Source organism: Pteropus alecto, unplaced genomic scaffold (assembly GCF_000325575.1).
Source record: "Pteropus alecto unplaced genomic scaffold, ASM32557v1 scaffold86, whole genome shotgun sequence".
Classification (NCBI taxonomy): domain Eukaryota; kingdom Metazoa; phylum Chordata; class Mammalia; order Chiroptera; family Pteropodidae; genus Pteropus; species Pteropus alecto.
This window is the reverse complement of record NW_006442109.1, coordinates 25,275,434-25,295,329: the sequence shown is the minus strand read 5'-3', so window position 1 is coordinate 25,295,329 and position 19,896 is coordinate 25,275,434. Positions and strand designations below refer to the sequence as shown.

General features: G+C 40.5%; 1 protein-coding gene across 1 annotated transcript in view; it reads left to right on the top strand.

Moving 5' to 3' along the window:
• SORD (sorbitol dehydrogenase) overlaps positions 1-19,896 on the top strand; it is a 33,524-nt gene that overhangs the window by 2,141 nt on the left and 11,487 nt on the right. Inside the window, exons 2-4 of the mRNA XM_006920412.3 lie at positions 12,603-12,636; positions 15,821-15,985; positions 19,054-19,213. Of these exons, the coding sequence (XP_006920474.1) occupies positions 12,603-12,636; positions 15,821-15,985; positions 19,054-19,213 (359 nt within the window). The remainder of the gene's footprint in view (positions 1-12,602; positions 12,637-15,820; positions 15,986-19,053; positions 19,214-19,896) is intronic.

Sequence of the window (19,896 nt, the reverse complement as noted above, 5' to 3'; positions counted from 1 at the left end):
CCTGCCCATTGCTGTTTCATGGAGCTCTTTCCTTTTCTGCCTGAGGGTGGAGTCTTGGGTTTCCGGCTGAAGTGCCACCTCAGTCCCTAGACAAGGAAAAGAAGATACAAACTTGTTATTTAAATCATATCTATTAATTTCTATTATTGATTTGCCTATTAAGTGAGTAAAAGGAAACAGGCTTGGTTAATATATTTCTTAAAGGGCTTAAAAAAGACCTTTGTTCTAAAGTCTCCTTTCCTCTCAGATTCTAAGGACCCTGTTTGGCCTAACACCATTTCTGCTAACAAATGGACCAATGACACTTATCAAGAGCCAGGGGATCTGAGTCACCAGTTTGGGGGCAATTATCAGGATTCGAGAAAGAGGGCCTTTTTCTTAAAGAAAGGAGGGAGAAAACTTAACTAGGTTTACTAAAAAGATTAAGAATTCTGCAAGAGATGTCCCTTTTTTCCTGTTAAAAGATCAAGGATTTTACAAGTGATGTCCTGGATCACTCTCCATCTTGTGACCTCAACCCAAGGTCCTGAATGAACGTGACACTATTAGTTTTTAATGGTACCAACACCAGATGGTATTATGAGAACGTGAAAGTGGTATAGCTCTACACAGCTTAGGGTGATTTCAAACTTAGACTTTTACCCCACACACATTTACTTCATGGAAGAGGGTGCCTTCCATGTGCCAAGCACTGAGCTGGCAGTTGAGGCCCCAAAGAGGAGGAGGAGGATAGCCTATAACCCCAAACTGCTCTAGGGAGTCAGATAAACAAAACAGTATGAAGCTTTAGTGGAGGCCACAGAGTAAAGTCCTCACAGGAAGGGGCCTTTGGCCTAGAGAGAGTCACAAGAGTTGGTTTTGGAAGGCTTCGATTTACGAAACAGCCAAACCTGTAGAGAATGTTCATGTTTATTTGATCCAAACTGACGACATATACTGGGGAGCAAGATCTAAAATGCTCCCAAGAATAACAGTTTTATGGATTCTTTTATACATCTGAAATTGAGAAGGAAACTTACAGAAGATTACATGAAGGTGGAAACGAGCAAGGTGGGGATCTGATTATAGGATAGTTAACAAGATTATGTGCTCTTGAGGGTGGTCTTTAGAAGGAGGATTCTGAAAGGCATTTCAAGGGTGTGTTAACCTGGATGCATGGAAACAATGGACAGGGCTTGCTTAATGCAAAGATAACCTTTTGCTAAAGAAATTATATGTTTGGGAAGTGCTACTCACCAGGACCTGCCCAGTTAGAAATTTATAATCACATCGCCCTGTGAGTTACTTTCCATAGAGGTCTCTTTTCATTCACAGTTCCTTCTTTTGGTCGTAAATCAATCTGAAGGATGCATTGATGACAAACCTTTTGGTCCAATAGTGTGGTCTCACAGTACTAGGAAGGCTCATTCCTAGGAAGTCTCGATATCGATGTCATCTTGTTGACCTTTGGGGATGGGGCAATACAGTAACTATGGGATGCGAGTTCAGGCTGAGTGTTCCAAAAAGGAAGGGCAGGTTAATGAAAGACAGTCAGGTCTTCATTTCGAAAAAACACTCCAGATCATTTTTATCCTTTGGACTATCATGATCCGAGTTTTGCCTTCTGTCTCATTTTTCTGTATTTGGCATCTTGTATAGCATTTACATAATACATGAAAAGAGTATTAACAGTTATCTTATACATGTTCAGGAGTTATAAACAGTTGGACTATATATAGAAAAACCTAAAGAATGAGTAACTATTTTTATGACTAATATCTTTAGCAAACAGGTAAAGACATTCAAACAAAATGGATTCTGCGTTCAATATCAGTACATAGGTATACAGGCCTTGCCAATGTCTTAGTTTAGCTCTCTACCTCTGATGTCCACAGCTTCTCATCCTTGGAGTCTTTGATGTCCATCGTAGGTGGAGGTGAGTGTCAGGTAGATGTCCATTTGTGGTTAGGCATCTGATAAGGTTTCTTCCAACGAGGTTGGAGAATGTCTTTTATTTGATATTCTTTCCAAAAAACAATATCTGAAGTTTGTGTCCTGGAAGTCTGCTGTGAAAGGAAGCAGTTACAAAGTTGGCATTTTCTTGAATTGACTTTATCAAATCTTGGCAATGGTGTAAGATGTCTTTCAATAGTGTCAGTTCATAAGTTCCTTTATGTAATTTATATCTAATTTAAGTCCCTCTTAAATGCACTAATGATGCATGAAAGAATGCAAAAACTGGAAAATGAGAAGCCAGGGAACAGGGAAGAACCAAGAGGCCATTTGGAGTTTCCCATGGCCTCAACTATTTTTTTTTTTTAATTTAACCTCTAGAAATATATTTCATAGATATGTCAGTTATTAACATGTACTTATTTTTGTAAAACCCAGATGAAATAAAGACAAGTCTATTTTACTTAAAGCAACAAACTTTAGCTTTTATTTACTGAGGATTAATCTTAGATCATGTGAACTTAAAAAACAAGTTAGTTTCTATATTCTGAGAATTTTAGAATACCCAATCCTTACAAGCCTTTGCCTTTAAATTAATTTTAACGATATTACAACATACATATATAAACTGATACAGACAGAGAACAGTTGGATCCAAATTTTGTTTTGGAGGCATTTACAATTTACATTTGTCCAAGTTACAAATTATCTTCCCTCTTTGAAAATAAGGACTGTCATTTTTAATACCTCAGAGAATTAGGTTGACACCTGAACAACATCGTAGGTTCATCCATTTATCTAGATTCTATCTTTTTTTTGTAAATCCTTTTATATAGTTTCATTTTGGCTTAGAGGAGAAGTCTTTAAGTTCTGAGAGAGTAATAGCTTTGTTTCTCCATTTCATTCAGCCTAATTTTGTAGCCAGCTTTTTCTAATTGTGCACGCAAAAAGATTAATTTGCTAGTATCAAAAGATCCTCATTTAGGCCACTTTAGTATTAATGCGAGACTGTCCTGGGGCTTGCCAGCCCTGGAGGCACAATTTCTCATGTTACTTTTGAGATCTGTAGAGTTTGAACAAACTTCTAGGGGAAAACCAGTCTTTACATGCACATCTCCTGGTGAGCCAAATGTAGTGAATATCCCCTGTGGGACTGCTTTATGTCCTAGAGGCAATCTTTCCTTGGGCAACCCTACAAAGATTCTTAGTCACTTAAGAATACCCGAGTAAGGGCCAGTGAGAGTTTACTGGACACCTCCATAACTGATGCTTTTCAAGGCATGGGCCCCTCTCTCAAGGTGAATCCATTCCAGGGCACCCTGCCCTTCTCTCCAGGGTTCTCACCAGCTTCTCCAGGTGGTGAAGCTGGAGAGGCGGACAGGACCTGCCTCTCCATCTTCTCAAGGCCCACTTTAAAGTCATGTACCTAGTTAGTAGCAGAAATAGAATTACAACCCCGGGTTCTGCTTTGCCTTAACTCCTAAACTTATGCTCTATGCACAGCCAAACTACCTCTGTTAACGGTGGCTATCTAGAACAAAGCCTTGAAGATTGAAGGGCAGGGAAGCTCACCTTGAAATTGATCTTATCAGCTTTACCTTAGAATCCACTCTGATCTAGAGAGGGGTTGGGATGGGAGTATTCTAATGGCTCTAGAAAATGGTATGGGCTAGCGAATGTAGTCTGTGGCTGTGAGGTTGTTACCCTAACTGGGAAGGATTCAGGGAGGATACAGGAGGACCTCAGGTCTGTTGAGAGTGGGAAGTAGTGGGGTCATTTACTACATAAAGAATAGATTAAAATGACAGATCAGGTTTGAGTTTAAGATGTTTCTGGGACAGGACATCAATGTGTCTTTCAGAAATTACGTTGGTTTTAAGGGTCTGGAGTGCAGGGATGATATTTGGGCTATAGATGTAAATTCAGTAGTCATTTCTCTATTGGGCAATGCTGCACCCCCTCCCCAGGGGGCATTTGGGAATGTGTAAGGGCAGGTTGGTTGTCACATTGACTGAGGGGCAGACTTCATTTAGTTCACAGCAATGTCCTGCACAACAAAGTATTGTCCTGCCCAAAGTAGTGCCCTAGTGGTAAATTGTGGATGGATGAGCTTGCCGAGGCTGAACAGGAAATAGGAAATCTAAGAGTAAGAAGACAAGAAGTGGAGGATATTATCCTAGAGAGAGTCTCACCACTGCAGGGGAAGAAGCAGAAAGCTCTTGGCTGAGGAGAGTGACCAGGGAGGCCAGTGTTGCCTCAGACACCTGCAACCCAACACACACTCTCTTGGGCCCTTGCCATTCCCTCCCAAGCACAGTTGTATCCCAGCACCTCCAAGGGAACCCCATCCAGTGGGATATCTCTGCCCTTCCATCCCCTTCCTTAAGGCAGATAGACTAAGTGGTTTGGGGTTGAGGTCTGTTACTAGTCGTCCTCTCCCAGGGCATTGTCCAGGTTCTTGATGTCTCAAAGAATTGAGCAAGACAACAAAATACGGCAGTAAAGAAAAGCTTTATTAGAGCGGAAAGTACACTTCCAGATGTGGAAGGGGGCCTGAGCAAGAGAAGCATGGCTCAAAAGGTCTGGTAACAAAGCCTTTGGGGTTTTTAATTCCTCTTTGCTGTGGGTGGTTACTTTTCTTAGAGGGGTGGGCTTCCTTGATTGACAGCTAAGATTGACAGGCCTTGGTGATTCATCATTTGCTTTCCACACATATTCGTTCCCAGAATTCAGTCTGTTATAATAATGATATTAATGAACTTCTGGGCATATGCATCATATTATAATGATGGTATAATGAGGCTCAGGTGAGGTGAAGGTCTTTGGGGTCTTTGAGCAGGAGGGAGTGATTGACTTAAAGGGTTAAAAAAAAAGACCTTCAGCCTAAAGTTCCCTCCCCTCTCAGACTCTAAGGGCCCTGTCTGGCCTAACACCATTTCTGCTAACAATGGGCTGATGACCCTTATCAATAGCCAGAGGATCTGAGTCATCAGTTTTGGGGCAATTATCAGGATTTGAGGGAGAGGCCTTTTTCCTAAAGAAAGAAAGAAAACTTAACTAGGTTTACTAAAAGGATTAAGAATTCTGCAAGAGATGTCCCATTTCCTGCTAAAAGATTAAGAATTTTACAAGTGATATCCCGAATCAGTAGTAAATCAGAGTAATAGAGAAGAACAGTCCTGCCTGGGGAAGCTTTGACGGGGGAACACTGGTTCTTTCTGTGGTAGAACCAGAATGAAACCCAAGATTTCCTGGGCATAGCAGGCTATGGCCATTTGAGCTGACCAGGGACAAGGTCCACTGTCAAAAATAGTTCATGCCTCAGGAACTCTTGTGAAGGTTGTTGTCTGGGGAAAGGCCCAGTCCTAAAATCTGAAGCAGGATTCTGAAGGGTTCTGAAGCACGAAGTGAGGCTTCTACCCTTTCCAGTGCTGCCATCCTGCTTCAGGTGAGGCCAGGGACCAGCCAGCATCCAGGGCAATGGTTCTGAGGGAAAATGTGACCTGGGGCACTTGAAACTCATTCCCCATTTGCCAGGAAGGAAACCTGACACCCATTTTACAGAATAGAAAGAACACAAATTTTATTAATCTGGTTACCAGAGGACCTGAGAATAAAATATTTGAACCTCAACCAAAAGAGGGAGATTTGGAGTAGAGAGGACTCACCACTGGCATCCTGGAGCTGTAAGGGAGGTGACAGAGCACAAAGGCTTAAGCTGGTACCTTGCTTGAATCCAACAGCTTCACTAGAATGGAAGTGAAAGGTAGGAGAAATCTTTAGATCCCACTCCTGATACCATAAATGTCAACCAAGCTTAAATGAATCAAGAGGCTTTGTTAGAATTAAATGACAAGGTTTTATTCAAGGGTCTTAGGATTTGCAAATTGTGGAACACTACTAGGTAACCCAGACTGATCGAAAGAAAAAAAGTTTAGAATTATAGTAAAAAGTACATTTTGAGAAGATAAGTCTTGCATTCTTAGCTTATGGGTAATGGATGTCAGGTAGTCTGGACTCATGAACATTCTTTCCTAAGTTCTTCAGGGTTATCTATAGGATTGATATACATGTGTGTGTATATATATATATACATATGTGTGCATGTATCACACACACACACACACACACACACATATATGATTGATATACATATGTGTGCATGTGTGTGTATATATACATATATAAAATCTCCAAACATTGATGCACAACTGAAAAGTTCAAAAGCTTAATTCTTTAATTTATTGTAATATAAAATTTCTTACATTTCATTATTTTTTAATTTTTTTAAGAGAGGCAACTCTTGATTGACCTCATAGATTGCAAGGATCTTGTCAGCTTACAATCCCTTTTTTTATTTTTTATGCCTATAGCACCTGGTCTTTCTAGGTAGTCTCTCGTCGAAGTACTAACCAGGCCCAACCCTGCTTAGCTTCCAAGATAAGACAGAATCGACCTTGTTCAGGGTAACATGGCCATAGACTAAAATTTCTCATGTTTCAGCCCATTCTATTTTAAATAATTTTATTAGCTTGGCTATGGTAATGTTTCTTCACTCCTTCCTCACATGGGATGGTGCATGTAAAAGGCCTGGTACAGCTGATGGCTTGTGTTAAGCAGGAGGCTATGGCCCGTGAGAGTCTGACATTTAAACCATTTCAGCATTAAAAGAGATGGATCAAGACCAAGACCTTCAAAAATATAGAGAATTCTTGCCTGTGTTCTGTGGATAATTCTTAATCATATTATTATAATGTGGGCCCAGACAGTAATCTTGTATTCAACTGTTTTTACCAGTTTAATTACTTTATGTCTCTTTAGTCAATCTTGAGAAATTCAGAAGTTGCTTTTAATTGGAAAATGAATTCTTTCCCTGAACTACTAGTTCACGAAGTTGAGATATAAAACAGTCAAATTAATTTTTCTCCACAGAAGCGATTTTTTGGGGTAGAGAGATGGCTTTCTTTTTTTCCCCAACATTCTAAGATTCACATGAATAGTAAGGGAAATGAACGAAATTAACATGTTGAGTGCCTACTACATTCCACGCATGTACTGGATACTTTGATACAGTGCTTCACAAACTATCTGAGATGAAAAACCAATTTTTATTTTTATTGTATTTTTATTCCCAATTGTCTGTAGACCAATAGATTTGTATTGCTGCATTTGGATTATATAGCAATGTCAATGCCGTAAGCATTTTTAAATGCTCTTGTTAAGTTTATTTACGTATTGCATCAGTAATAGTCCATTGACCATACTGAGTACACTTTATCTCCCTTATTCCCTATAGCCAGCTCTACCAGAGTTCAGGCACAAGCATCTGGATGGGGAGAACAAGAATAACAGAGTCCCTAAGACCATGAAGGGGGTGTAGTCTGATTTTTGTTTTGTGATTAGCTGTATGAGGAGAAAACAAGTTCAAGGGAAAGTAATTTTGGAATAATGGGTTAATGTTTAATTATAAAGATCAGAGAAAGTAATGTGTCAGGATCCAGTTTAAATATTAAGCAGAGTTCCATGAAGATATTTCTTGTGTTTTTGCCCTTTGAGGCAATGTATTATACCCTAGGTCAAAGAATTGCTTTGAACCTGTAATATTTTTTAAAGTAATATAATTCTATATCTGTAATGCAACAATTCAAAATGTCCCCTTCCTTGCATATATACTTTATTAAGAGTTTTAGGTGAGGAGTGGGGGGATTGTAGAAAGAGAGAGCCTTGAACACCTGCAACCCAAGTGGTCTTGAGCATTATATATCCCTGGTAGTTTTACCCGGCTGACAGAGCCAGCAGCTTTTATGTGATCAAATTTAAAGGGCCCTTCTAGACTTTAAGGAGAAGCATTTACTGAGTGAAGAAATACAGGTACTTAGTCTTTAATATTTGAGCTAGATGTACCAGTCAGAGGCAGTGGAGACTGAAAATGGAATCTAGAACTCAGAAAAAGAGAAAATTGGGTGGTAGTAAATAGTCCAAAAAAATACCTTCTTTCCCTTTATCTTATGTTCCAGCATTAAAATAAAACCCAAACCAGATAAACAGGAAATTAAATCCAGCAAATACTGCCATTTCTGCCAATCGCTAATGGAAAAGCAGTGCCTTTGTCTGCAAAAGACCAAGAAGAACTATCGTTTACTGCTCTTTCTGCTTTTAGATGAAAGCTAATATTTTCATCTAAAAGCAGAAAGAGCAGTAAACGATATTAGAAATGGATTTTAACATTTTTTGTAATAAGTCCTAGTACTACTAAGAAATATGGTAAAGTAGCCTTATTCTGAGAGGAAAAACTAGAATTATGGGTGTGAGGAAAGTTTCTCTTTTAAAATTGCATGACAGAAATTGAGAAGTATATACTGACATATACAGTATTGGTATCCACTTGATAAATCTTTTAGTGTAGCTATTAAAGCTCATGGTTTTCCCCAAACCAAGTTTAAACTAAAAACATTAGTAACTGGAGAAAATATATTCAGATTTTACGAAGTGATATTCAGTTAAATAATTTTTAAATTTAAAAATTGCGAACGTTCAGTTTCATAGACTTGAACACAGTGAGTGCTTATTCAGTATTACTAACAGACTAAAGCATCAGGCAAACTTTAGAGACTTCATAATTTTGCTTAAAATAAAAAGACCATCTAATAGGTTCATGTATGGTAATATTTATGCGTTTTGAATTAGAAGGAATTTTTTGAAAGTTTTTTTTATCACGGCTGAGAATTAATTAACCCTTTAACCATCCTGTACAGATTGAATTCCAGGTGCCAGGGAAGCTCAAAGGAGATGCAGGGTTTACCTTCCCAGCCTGTTGAGGACAGAGAAGTCTTCTTGCTTTGTTCTGTGTTCATGATTCATGTTTATGAGTCTCTATTTCTGACCCATGCCTGAGCACCAGTTCCAGGAATATAACGGCCTATTGGACAGCCCCACCTGAATGTCCCCAGACTCCTCAATCCCAACACATTCAAACCTAAATATCCCTGAGTTCCCACAGGAATTAGCAAGTCATCCCAGATGGCTCCCTTTTTCTCACTTCCTGTCTCATGTAGGATCTTGAAGAAGGAGATGGATTGGCCAGAGGAGAAATGGTCCCCTGGGAGGTATGGGAGTGAATGCAGAATAGGTTTGAGAAGGTTTGCAGGGCAGCAGGATTGGAGCCCTGAGATCCTGGGCTGGAGACTGGCTGAGTGGACTTTGAGAGAGTGTCTGACCCTTTTACTCTGTGTTTGCCAGGAATAACACCAAGAATAAAGTGTCTTATGACAAAAGAGTTAACTGGGAAACCTTTGCATTTTCCTCCCACCCTCAAGCACTCAGGGGGAAAGTTGAAGAGGGAGGGAAGCAAAAATAAGGTCTCCTGCTGTGCTGTCCTTAAGTGCAGGCCAGTCAGCCAACTGATTGACAGGAGACCTGGCAGGCAGGGACCCGAGGCAAAAGTGGGATTTGAGGACCTGAGGCATGGACGGCCACTTTCTCCAAGCCCTGCCTGCTGTCACTCACTCTAAGGCAGAGGATGTGGCTTTACACTCCTATCCACAGCTGATAGAATCAAGCATAAAATATTACTAGAATCCTACTTCTTCCACATTCCAGCCTTTAAAGGTGCAGTCAAGTTCTCCTAATATTGACATGAAAAAAAGGGAAATACATCTTTTCTCCAAAACGATTTTAAAACTTTACCCTTTCAAAAGGAAAAAGACAACATTGCCCAGAGCTGGTTCAATCGTACTGTGAGCTAATTATTGGAAAACTTTGATTTTATTTCTTTTGTAATAAGAGCTAACTTATTTACTGAGTCCGGATCTCTCTTTTATGATTATCTTCGTTAAACAAAGAGGAGATTGAGGGCAGGAGGGTTATGTAATCATCCCAAGATCACACAGCACGTGGGCAGACAGTTCCAGGGGTTGAGTTCTTTACCACTGCACCATTAAGGATGCCTGGAGGAGGGGAAAGGCATCTTTCGATTTCTTATATTGAGACCAGTTCTATGGCCCATGCAAGATGTATTGAAGGCATGAACTCAGATGTGCAGGTGGAAGTAGAGGAAAGGGGACCATTAGGATATGTTTAGGAAATAATTATTTAGGCTAATTTGAGAAAATATGTTTGGGAAAGGCAAGATGACATTTAGGATGCTAGAGACATCTGAGATCATCCCATGTTCCTGCAGTTTTTCCTGAAGTATTTCCATGATTTGTTCAGAATTGGAAGGGGGGAACCTCATGAGAATAGGAAGGAGAATATATATGTGAAGGATTTCTGACTTGAATTGAAAAATACTGAGAAATTGACATAACTACAGTAAAGAACAGTTGCTCAACTCTTTATCCTCTTGTTATTATCACTCACAGATAAGAAATCCTGTTCAGGAAACCTTAAAAATGCCTGATTGGGTCATCAGGATAAAAGCAAACATTCCAGATCTCAGAGGAACTAATAAACTTTGATAAATGAGAAATAATAAATAAATATCACCACTGAAACCTGAGACAGAAAAGAAGATTAAGTAAATGAGAGAATTGTAGCCAATGTCACACAAAAGAACCACAAATGAAAAACAAGATTTTTCTTAGGAGCCATGCTGTGATAATTTTCTAAAACATTGTGAGAGCTCCACGGCTGTGCTTAGAATAATATTTATAATCTTAAGGGCTGATCTTAACATGGTCTTGTGCTCAGGTGGCATGTCTCTTGCAGAGGGGAGTCAGGAGCCAGGCTGAGTTTTAAGGGCGACTGGAGTCAGCAAGAAAAATAGAAAAGGAAAGTTGGTTTGTGGGGAGAGGTATTTAATTTCTTCATAATAATGTGTTCTTTTACTAATGAAAAACCAGGCTATTGGCACAGCACCCTCTAGTGTCTGGGAAAGTCACAGCTGGTCCCCTCTCTGTTAACTCCAGCAAATATGTACACTAGTAATCTCTAGTGACCCAGGGCCTACTTGGTGTGCCCAACAGTTGCTTTTTGCTGGAATTTTACCTTCTCTCCATCACCAAAGGGGTTGTTCAGGGTTGGCCTAGTTGGAGGCACACAATGGAGAATATACTGTGGAATTCTCTCTCAGTGCCTGGGAAGTTGCCTACTAGGACCTTTAGTGGGGAAGGTGGGGTGCTGTTCTGTGTTTGAAATAAAGGCCTGTTTTAACCTAACATTTAAAATTTCACCCAGTACAACAGAAGCATACCTATACAGTAGTCCCTGATGTGTATAATGTCAGATGTGGGACCAACAAATTTTTTGAGGAAGATTTTGGTGACAGTTATCCTGTGTTGCCTATGATCACTCTGGAGACCAGAAGTTCAAATTAGCATTGAGCTATTTCCAACAGAAAGATCTGGTAATCTGAGATGAGTGAGAACCTCAGACCTTCATGCAAGCACTATTATGGGGAGTGGTTATTTAACCAGTACAAACCCACTGGGTTTGGGGCATATAGGAGAGTACTGTATTTGGTGTCAGAGAGACTGAAGGCATGGTCTTTGGCATTAAGGTTATTAGTTTGTTAGTAAAATCGCCCCAGTGTGGTTTATTGCTACCTGTAAAAGTACCTTGGGGAGGCTTTCAGAAGGAGGCAATCTTTGAATAGTGCCTCCCAGAGTGCTCTGCATGAGGCCCAGCTCAGACATTCTCATCACCTGATTGGCTGCTTCTTGCATCACCTCTGAAAGAGAAATGGAATATTCCACTTTGGGGATGCAGTGGGATGTAGGGAGGCAAACTTGGGAGCAGACACATCTGGGTTTAGCCTTGGTTTATCCACTCTCTGTTGGTATGAACTTGGCCAAGTCAATGAACTTTCTAGCCTCAGGTTTAACATCTGCAAACTGGGCTCTGTGGTGACAACCATGTACCATGCACACTGTCTGGCAAATAGTAGGTGCTGTGAACATTTTGCATCCTTCTTCCTCTTCTTGGCTGCCTTTAAAGAATTAATAAAATGAACACTTGGATTTGGCCACTCACCGTCCTTCCTTATCTCGTCACTAGGAATTTCCTAGCCAGTTAGCATCAGGAAAAAAAGCTTGGTAAATAAGTAATAATAATAATAATAATAGCAGCTGTGGACACCAGAATAGCGCAGATTGCTTTCTGAACCTGTGACAGTGGCCAAAATGCAGGTTCTGTGTGTTCCCAAGGTTACTTCTAAAACTCCACATGGGAGGTTTTGGAAGAGAGAACCAAGTGTTGGTCTGTGCTCTGCAGAAGGCAAAGAGCAGCATTACACACACTTTCTCCAACCTGTCTGGAGGAAAAAAAAACCGTGCAGCTGATGGAAACACCCTCATCCTTTCCTTCTGAGTTTGCTAGAGCAAACAAATCTGTATCTAAAAATGTGTGCTTTCAGGAGAGAGGAAGATCTGATAGGGAAGGCAGATCTAGGGAAGCAGCCCAAACATCCTTTCTATTTTGGGGTGCTCGTAGCTTACTCTTTTCTTAGACCTGGGCAAAGTACACTGCTAGGTGGGGTGAGGACAGCAATTAGAGTCAGCACTATACAGTATAGCCCCTCAGGCAACCATGTAACAGCAGTATGGCCTGAGCCTGTGTTAATTCTAAGAAGAAATATTTGAATGAATTCCACTTTAAAAATTTTTTTAAATGTTCATAAGGTAAATTTATTATGCATACTAAATGATTTTTTTTTTCTGTTTTGCTCTCTTTAGGAGAACTATCCTATCCCTGAACCAGGCCCAAACGGTAGGTCCTTGGATTATTCAGTTTACATTTTCTTATTTCCTCTTGTTTCTCCTGGAGACACATGTACATTGCCCCCTTACCCTTCTTCTGCTACAGTATATCACTTTTGCCTCGTTAAAAACTGCTTTTGTTAGGCTTTCCACTTAGTCTACTGTGCACAGCATGATGAGATAGACTCCACTTGGCTGCTACATGCAATAAAAGAAACAGTGATAGAATGAGAATAGTTATTATATCAGACTGCTGGCTTGTCCCAAAGTTTCCGGCATAAAATGTCTTCAATTTATGGACCAGAGGCAGAATTGTTCCTCTTTTGACCTCGCAACAGAGTCAGGTTACCCTATCTACTATAAGCCACTCTTTAGTAGTCAAATCATGTCCTAACCCTAACCCAAACCTTGAAAAGAAGTGAGTCTGCAGACCTTAATCTCTTAGTTAGAAAAGAAAGCGTCATGCCAGGAAGACCAGGACCTTCTGTCTGCTGGGAATGGGAGGGGCTGCATGGAACCCTGCCCCACTGCTCTAATCAACCAGGTGCAGAAAGTAGGTGAGCACACTGGGGCAGGGTTCCCGCCACCTTTGCTGCACTCCTGGTCTCTCACTGGGCGAGCCTGAGTCTGAGCTAGCACGTTTCCTGGCTGTACCTGGAGAGATAATGCCACCCTATTGGCTAAGGCAGATCTCTGTTGACAGTTTTCCAGTCCCTCCCATCCCTAGAGTCCCACTTCTTGATCTTCAGGACCCTGAAATGAGGCTGAGAGCAAGGGGCAGAGTGTCTAGATAGCTCATCCTATACCCAGCTGCTCAGATCCCCTTTCTTTCTGTCCTTGATGGGTTGGGGATATGCTTTCCTACCTTACCCCACAACTGTAACTTCCGTGTGAACATCAGATTGAAGGCAGCTTTCCTTTGGCCTCCACAGCTTTGTAACTCAAAGGTTAGCTGGGTTATTTATTTGTAGTGATAAGAATACAGATAAGAGATGTTCCTGTCAGTATTTAGCAAGTAATGTATATTTAGGGCTTACACATTTTCACCAAGATATCATTCGGAGAAGTAAAGGAGGCAGCTCACTGTGTCCTGAAAAGTTGATGTGGATCCCAGAGACGGCCAAACAAGGGCTAGCTTGGACTCAAAGGATCTTGATACTGCTTCTGTCTCTGAAGCAGCATTCTGCTCACATTTTCTTGTCTATTGCTGTCCTTGAATTAGAAGGGAAAACAGTGGTAAACTTCAAAGAGAGTTTTAGCGAGTCAAATTTAACCTCTAATTACAAATTGGTAAATTCAAGAGAGGAAACCCTGAGATATTTTTTCTAACTCAAATAACTTTCCCTGCCTTTGATCTCAGAACTCATCCTGCCATTTCTTACTCTGTTCACCAAAACCAAGGATGGAGAAAGTTCTACGGAACCACACCTGGCAGATCGCCCATGGTTTGTGGCAATTGTTTGTGTAAGATACCTGAATGCATAGCAGAGGTTTGGGCCTCTTTGTCTTTCTAAGGCAGAGCTTTTTCTCAGGGAGATACTTGTAACGTGTTCATCTCAGTCAGACTAGGCTAGTAATCTTTTAGGACTTACTTGAGCAAAGAGCCTCACTAGGATCATTTTTTAAACTTGGAAAACTGACAACAACAATACCACCAAATATCACTATATTCAGACCTGTGAATGGGGAAATGCTGGTTGAAATCTTTTGGTGGTTTAAATTAATGCTGCACTTTGTAACAAAACAACAGGCATGACAATGCAGCCCGATAGCTCACAAAGTGTTGCCAAGCCTGGATTCTGCCAGTCTCCCCTACATGAGTAGACAACAATGTGGCACATCACATTGTCTGGAAAGTTTTCTTCTAGAGAAGTTCTCTCACGGGTTTAATATATTTCTTCCTACTAATATCTTGTTTATGCAGTGTATTCAAGTTCTCCGGAGAAACAGAACCGAGAGAAAGATTTATTATAGATTTATTTATACATAGATTTATCATACATGTATATGTAGAGAGGGCAGGAGAGAGATTTTAAGGAATTGGCTCACGGGATTGTAGGGACTGGCGAGCCTGAAATTTATAGGGCTGACCAGCAGTTTGGAAATTCAGATAAAAATCGATGTTGCAGTCTTGAGAATTCCTTCTTTAAGGAAATCTTAAGTCTTGTCTTTTAAGGACTTCGACAGATTGGATGAGACTTTATGTTATAAAGGGTAATCTGCTTTACTCAAAGTCTTATTATTTAAATGTCTTTTTTAATTGAGGCACAGTTGACATGCCATGTTATGTTTCAAGTACACAGCATAATGATTTGAAATTTGCATTGTGAAATGATCACCACAATAAGCCTAGTTAATATCTGTCACCTTACGTAATTATAAAACTTTTTCTTGTGATGAGAACTTTTAAGATCTCTAAGCAGATTGTCAAATATACAATACAGTTTTATTAACTATAGTTTACATGCTGTTCATTACATCCTCATGATTTATTTGTTTTATAACTGGAAGTTTGTACCTTTTGACCCTCTTAACCCATTTCATCCAGCACCACCCCCAGACTCAGGCAACTACCAATCTGTTCTCCCTACCTGTGAGCTTGGTTTTTTTCTTTTTGTTGTTTTTATTTAATTTTTTTTGGACTCTACATATTAGTGAGGTCATATGGCATTTGTCTTTATCTGACTTATTTCACTTAGCATAATGTCCTCAAGGTCCATCCATGTTGTTGCAAATGGCAAGATTTCCTTTTTTATGGCTGAATAATATTCTGTTGTACATATACCACATTTTCTTTATCCATTTATCCATTCATGGACACTCAGGCTTCCATATCTTGTCTATTGTAAATAATGCTGTAGTGAACATGGGGGCACTTAAATGTTAATCATATGAAAAACCTTCACAGCAACATCTAGCATTTGACCAAACAACTGGGCACCTGAGCCTAGCCAAGCTGACACACAGAATTCACCCTCACGTGCAGTTATATTGCTCTGTGGAAGCTTTCTTGCCTTGCAAGACTTAATCAGTGTGGCTGTATAGCTTGTTTTCTTCTATGGTCTAAATTTTTTAACTGGCCTTTGAAACCAAGCCCTCTCCTTCATCCAGAAGAGAATCACCAGGGTGTCTCAGGGTGCTAGAGACGTCGTTCCCTCCCTCACTTGTTTTCTCCTTCTCCTTTCTCTTATCAGAGGTGCTGCTGAAGATGCATTCCGTTGGAATCTGCGGCTCAGATGTCCACTACTGGCAGCATGGTCGAATTGGGGATTTTGTTGTAAAAAAGCCAATGGTGCTGGGCCATGAAGCTTCAGGAACAGTCATAAAAGTGGGATCGTTGGTAAAGCACTTAAAACCAGGTCAGCAAAGCCCTTCGGCTAATGGATCTATTTATTCATTCGACATCAATGTTTGTGCAAGCTTTCTTGGGGCCAGGCCCTCTGTTAAACACTGGGGACGCAGTAGTCAATGCGACAGTCTCAGCTCTTACACACATTGATCTTACATTCTGCAGGGGGAGCCAGAACTGGAACGCACAGATAGTTTCTTAATTACAATTGTGTTGAGGGTAGCAGGGAAGAATACAGGGTGTGGTCGATGTCTTCTCCCCAGACCCCTGACTAGTCTGAAGAAGGGACAATGAAGTCAATACCAGCAGGCAAGGGGTGGGGAAAACGTTCCAGGCACAGGTAAAGGGGTGGGGAAAACGTTCCAGGCACAGTAGCCACATTCTGAGAACCAGGGCCTTTGAAACAGTCTTTGATTTTACTAGATTGCTAGGAAACCAATATTCTAGATTTGCTTAATTCATTCTCCTGGAGGGAGGAATTCTTAGCTATGGCAGATCATGATGTTCCCCAACGTGGTGAATTAAATCCAAACTGTCTTGGCATAGCTAGCCGTTGGCTTTAACCTTCCTGAGCTTTTGAGGCTACTGCACAGCCTGGAGATGGCATCAGATTATTTGGGGGAAGGAGAAGGTTGGCAGGATGTGTCATCCTGTGTTAGTTAGAAGGGTCTCTAAGCACAGTTACATGGGGAAGGATCGACCAGCAGCTCTGAAGATAGATATGTATCTCATTTAGGAATGTTAAGTCAGGCCCTCTATTCATCACTAGTAAAATTGAGAAAGCCCCTGAGGTTTTGCAGGGTTTTCCCAAAGTGGAAGGTTCATGTAGCTTCCAACAGCCACTGATTGGTTCTTACCTGTGGGACAAAGTCTCTAAATATATATCATAACAAGGAGTGGGGTTCTCTAAATTTAAGTTATAACAGGTGCTTAGTCAGCATCGACAATGGGTCAAGCCTGTGCCAGGTGCTTTGAGGAATATAGAAAATTGAGATGATGTGATCCTTAAATGCTTCGATCTAGTTGGGGAGACCAGACATCAGGGCATAATATAAATATCCACAGTTAGGGAACAAGACCACACGGTACAATCAGTAAAGAATAGGTTCAAAAAGTTCAAAGAAAGAACCTTTTAAGAAGGTTCATGGAGGAGATAGGTCTTTGAGCTAGACATTTAACAATAATAATTATAAGAAGAAAAAGAAGGCAAATAAACATTTATTGATTTACTATTTGTTAGTCTTCATGTTAAACACTAATATATAATTATATACTTCATTCTTGAAACAACTCTACAAGATAGGCATTATTTTCCTTGTTAACAGATGAAGAAAGTGAAGCCTGGAGATTGCCCAGGGTCACACACTAGTTAGTGTCAGAGCTGGGGTGCCTTGCTTTCTTCTTTCTGACTCTCGAGCAAGTGCGCAGAACCACTGGGCGGCCCAGCATCTGGAGACATGAGAAAGGTTTTGTACTTGAGTTAGTAAAGAGATCAGGAGCTAATATTCCAGTTATGAGGGACAGAATAATAAAATTACAGAGATGGTAGTTACATATTTGGGTTGCTAATAAATCTCTATGCTGCTTGGAGCAGAGGTTCTATGTTGGGGAGTTAGTGGAGGTAAGAATGCATACTCTGCAAAAGTCACTCCTTGAAAAGCACCATACAACTGAGGTATTGTAATATTATATTCGACCTAGTTGGGGAGACCAGACATCAGGACATAATATAAATATCAACAGTTAGGGAACAATATATTATTATATAATATATAATAATGTATTATAATATATATCATAATATATTATTATGATATAATAATTAGAAGACAAAACAATAATATGAACACCTAATATGGAGGATCTTGAATGCTAAGTTGAAGAATTCATTGTCAATGGTAGAAGCTTAGCTTGGAGAAAATTCATAGGGCAGCAGAGAAGGTAGAGGAGGTAGAAGGAAAAAATACAGGTAAAGGAACACATTTTTGTGGTCACAGGGATTTTGTAGGTACTTTTAGAATACAAAAGTTTTACTGAGGTGTTAAATTGCTAGCTTTAGACTTAAAGTTCTAATCAACTAATCCAGAAAGGAAATAACCACTCATTGAATTCTTAATATTTGTTTATAAAATTTAAACATAAATCTTAAGACTCAGTAAATCCAAGGCATGGAAAAAGTCCGAATTTATATACCATCTGGCCATCTATCTTACAGTTTGAATTTCTTCTACAATAATACCAGCTCAGATAATTATAATAACAATGAACATAATAAAAAGTTAATACTATTATGTATTACTACTACTACTGTCAACATCACCACCACTACTTTAAATGAGCACGAGCGACATGCCAGGACTCTACTCGTATGTGGGTAGTTTTAACACAAAAGACATCAAAAATAGCCTAACATGTCTCTACTTAGTTAAGGGCACACCTCCTAGGGTTCTTCTCAGGCCGCCAAGATAGTCTTCAGGCTCAGGAGGGCCCTAATGCCACTAGAGCATCCTTCTGGGGTGGGAGCGTGAAATGATAGGAAAGAATACAAGAATGAAATGTCCAAGGTAGTGGTAATGTTCTGTATCTTGTTAGGGGTTTATGTCACACAAGTGAATGTGTTTATCAAAATTAATCCAAGAACCCACTTAAGATTTGTATATTTCATCGATATCAAAAATTTACCTTGAAAAAGAATCATAAACAAGTATTGAACTCTGGTTGATGATGTGCAGGATGAAGTATTTAAAAATGAAGTGTACTAATGTCTGTAACCTACTTTGAAATGCATTAGAAAAGATGGATTGATGGATAGAAGAGAGATGGATGGATGGATATGTGATAAAGTAAATGTAGCTAAATGTTAATTGAATATAGGTAGACAATATCATTCCCTCCCAGAGTGAGTCTGTGCTGTGTCCTGTGTTTCCTTTGGAAGCACTAATGGGCTGGGCTTGCCTAGGACACCTAGGGTTCCCAGGAAGGGGGGTTGCTCATTCTGCCAGATTCCCCAGCTGGTATCTGTCCAGGAGCCTACATCCCCTCACAGCAACTCTGTCCCATTTGTGTCTCCCTCTCCAGGTGATCGTGTGGCTATCGAGCCTGGTGCTCCCCGAGAAACGGATGAATTCTGCAAGATCGGCCGATACAACCTGTCACCGTCCATCTTCTTTTGTGCCACGCCCCCTGATGATGGGAACCTCTGCCGGTTCTATAAGCATAACGCCAACTTCTGCTACAAGTTAGTGCCCAACCCAGCAGTGCCACCGGGGACCCTTCCCCCTCCATTTATTTGGTGTTCTTCTAGTTTCCCCTGGTGTCTTCTTTGTTCTTTTCAGCTCATAATTCCTGACATGAAGCATCCCCTAGGCAGGCCTAACCTTGGTGGTGTGGAGGGAGCCTAGTCTGATCCGGGCTAAGACTGACTTGCAGTCCTTGGTTTTAGTCATTCAGTTTAACTTTCCCTCACCCAGAGCAGCAATAGAAAATTGTTGCTGCAGTCCCACTTCTCCAGCCATCCTGGAGATAATTTGTGGTTTGTCCTCCATTAATGGTTTTCGCTGCAGCAACAGGAATGAGAACTTATAACAGCAGTGACCTTGATGACAACAGCAATAACTGGGGTTTACTGAGGAGGTGTGGAGTCAAGTATGAGCGGTGGGACCCTGGACCCTGACTCCCTTCTAGCAAGTCACTTTGAGGAAATGACCTAACATTCCTGGTTAAGGCAATGCATGTGAAGTCACAATTGTTATTACTATGTGCCTGGCCTTGTGCTAGTGAGTGCTTTGTATGCTTTATCTTTTTTAAGCTTCATAAAATTAATGGTGAGTTGGGCACCAGTAGTACAGTTTCGTGCAAGGATTTGCAGGAGAAGGCAGAGCAGAGCCAGGAGTCAAGCTGGGGTGGCTATAATTCTCAAGC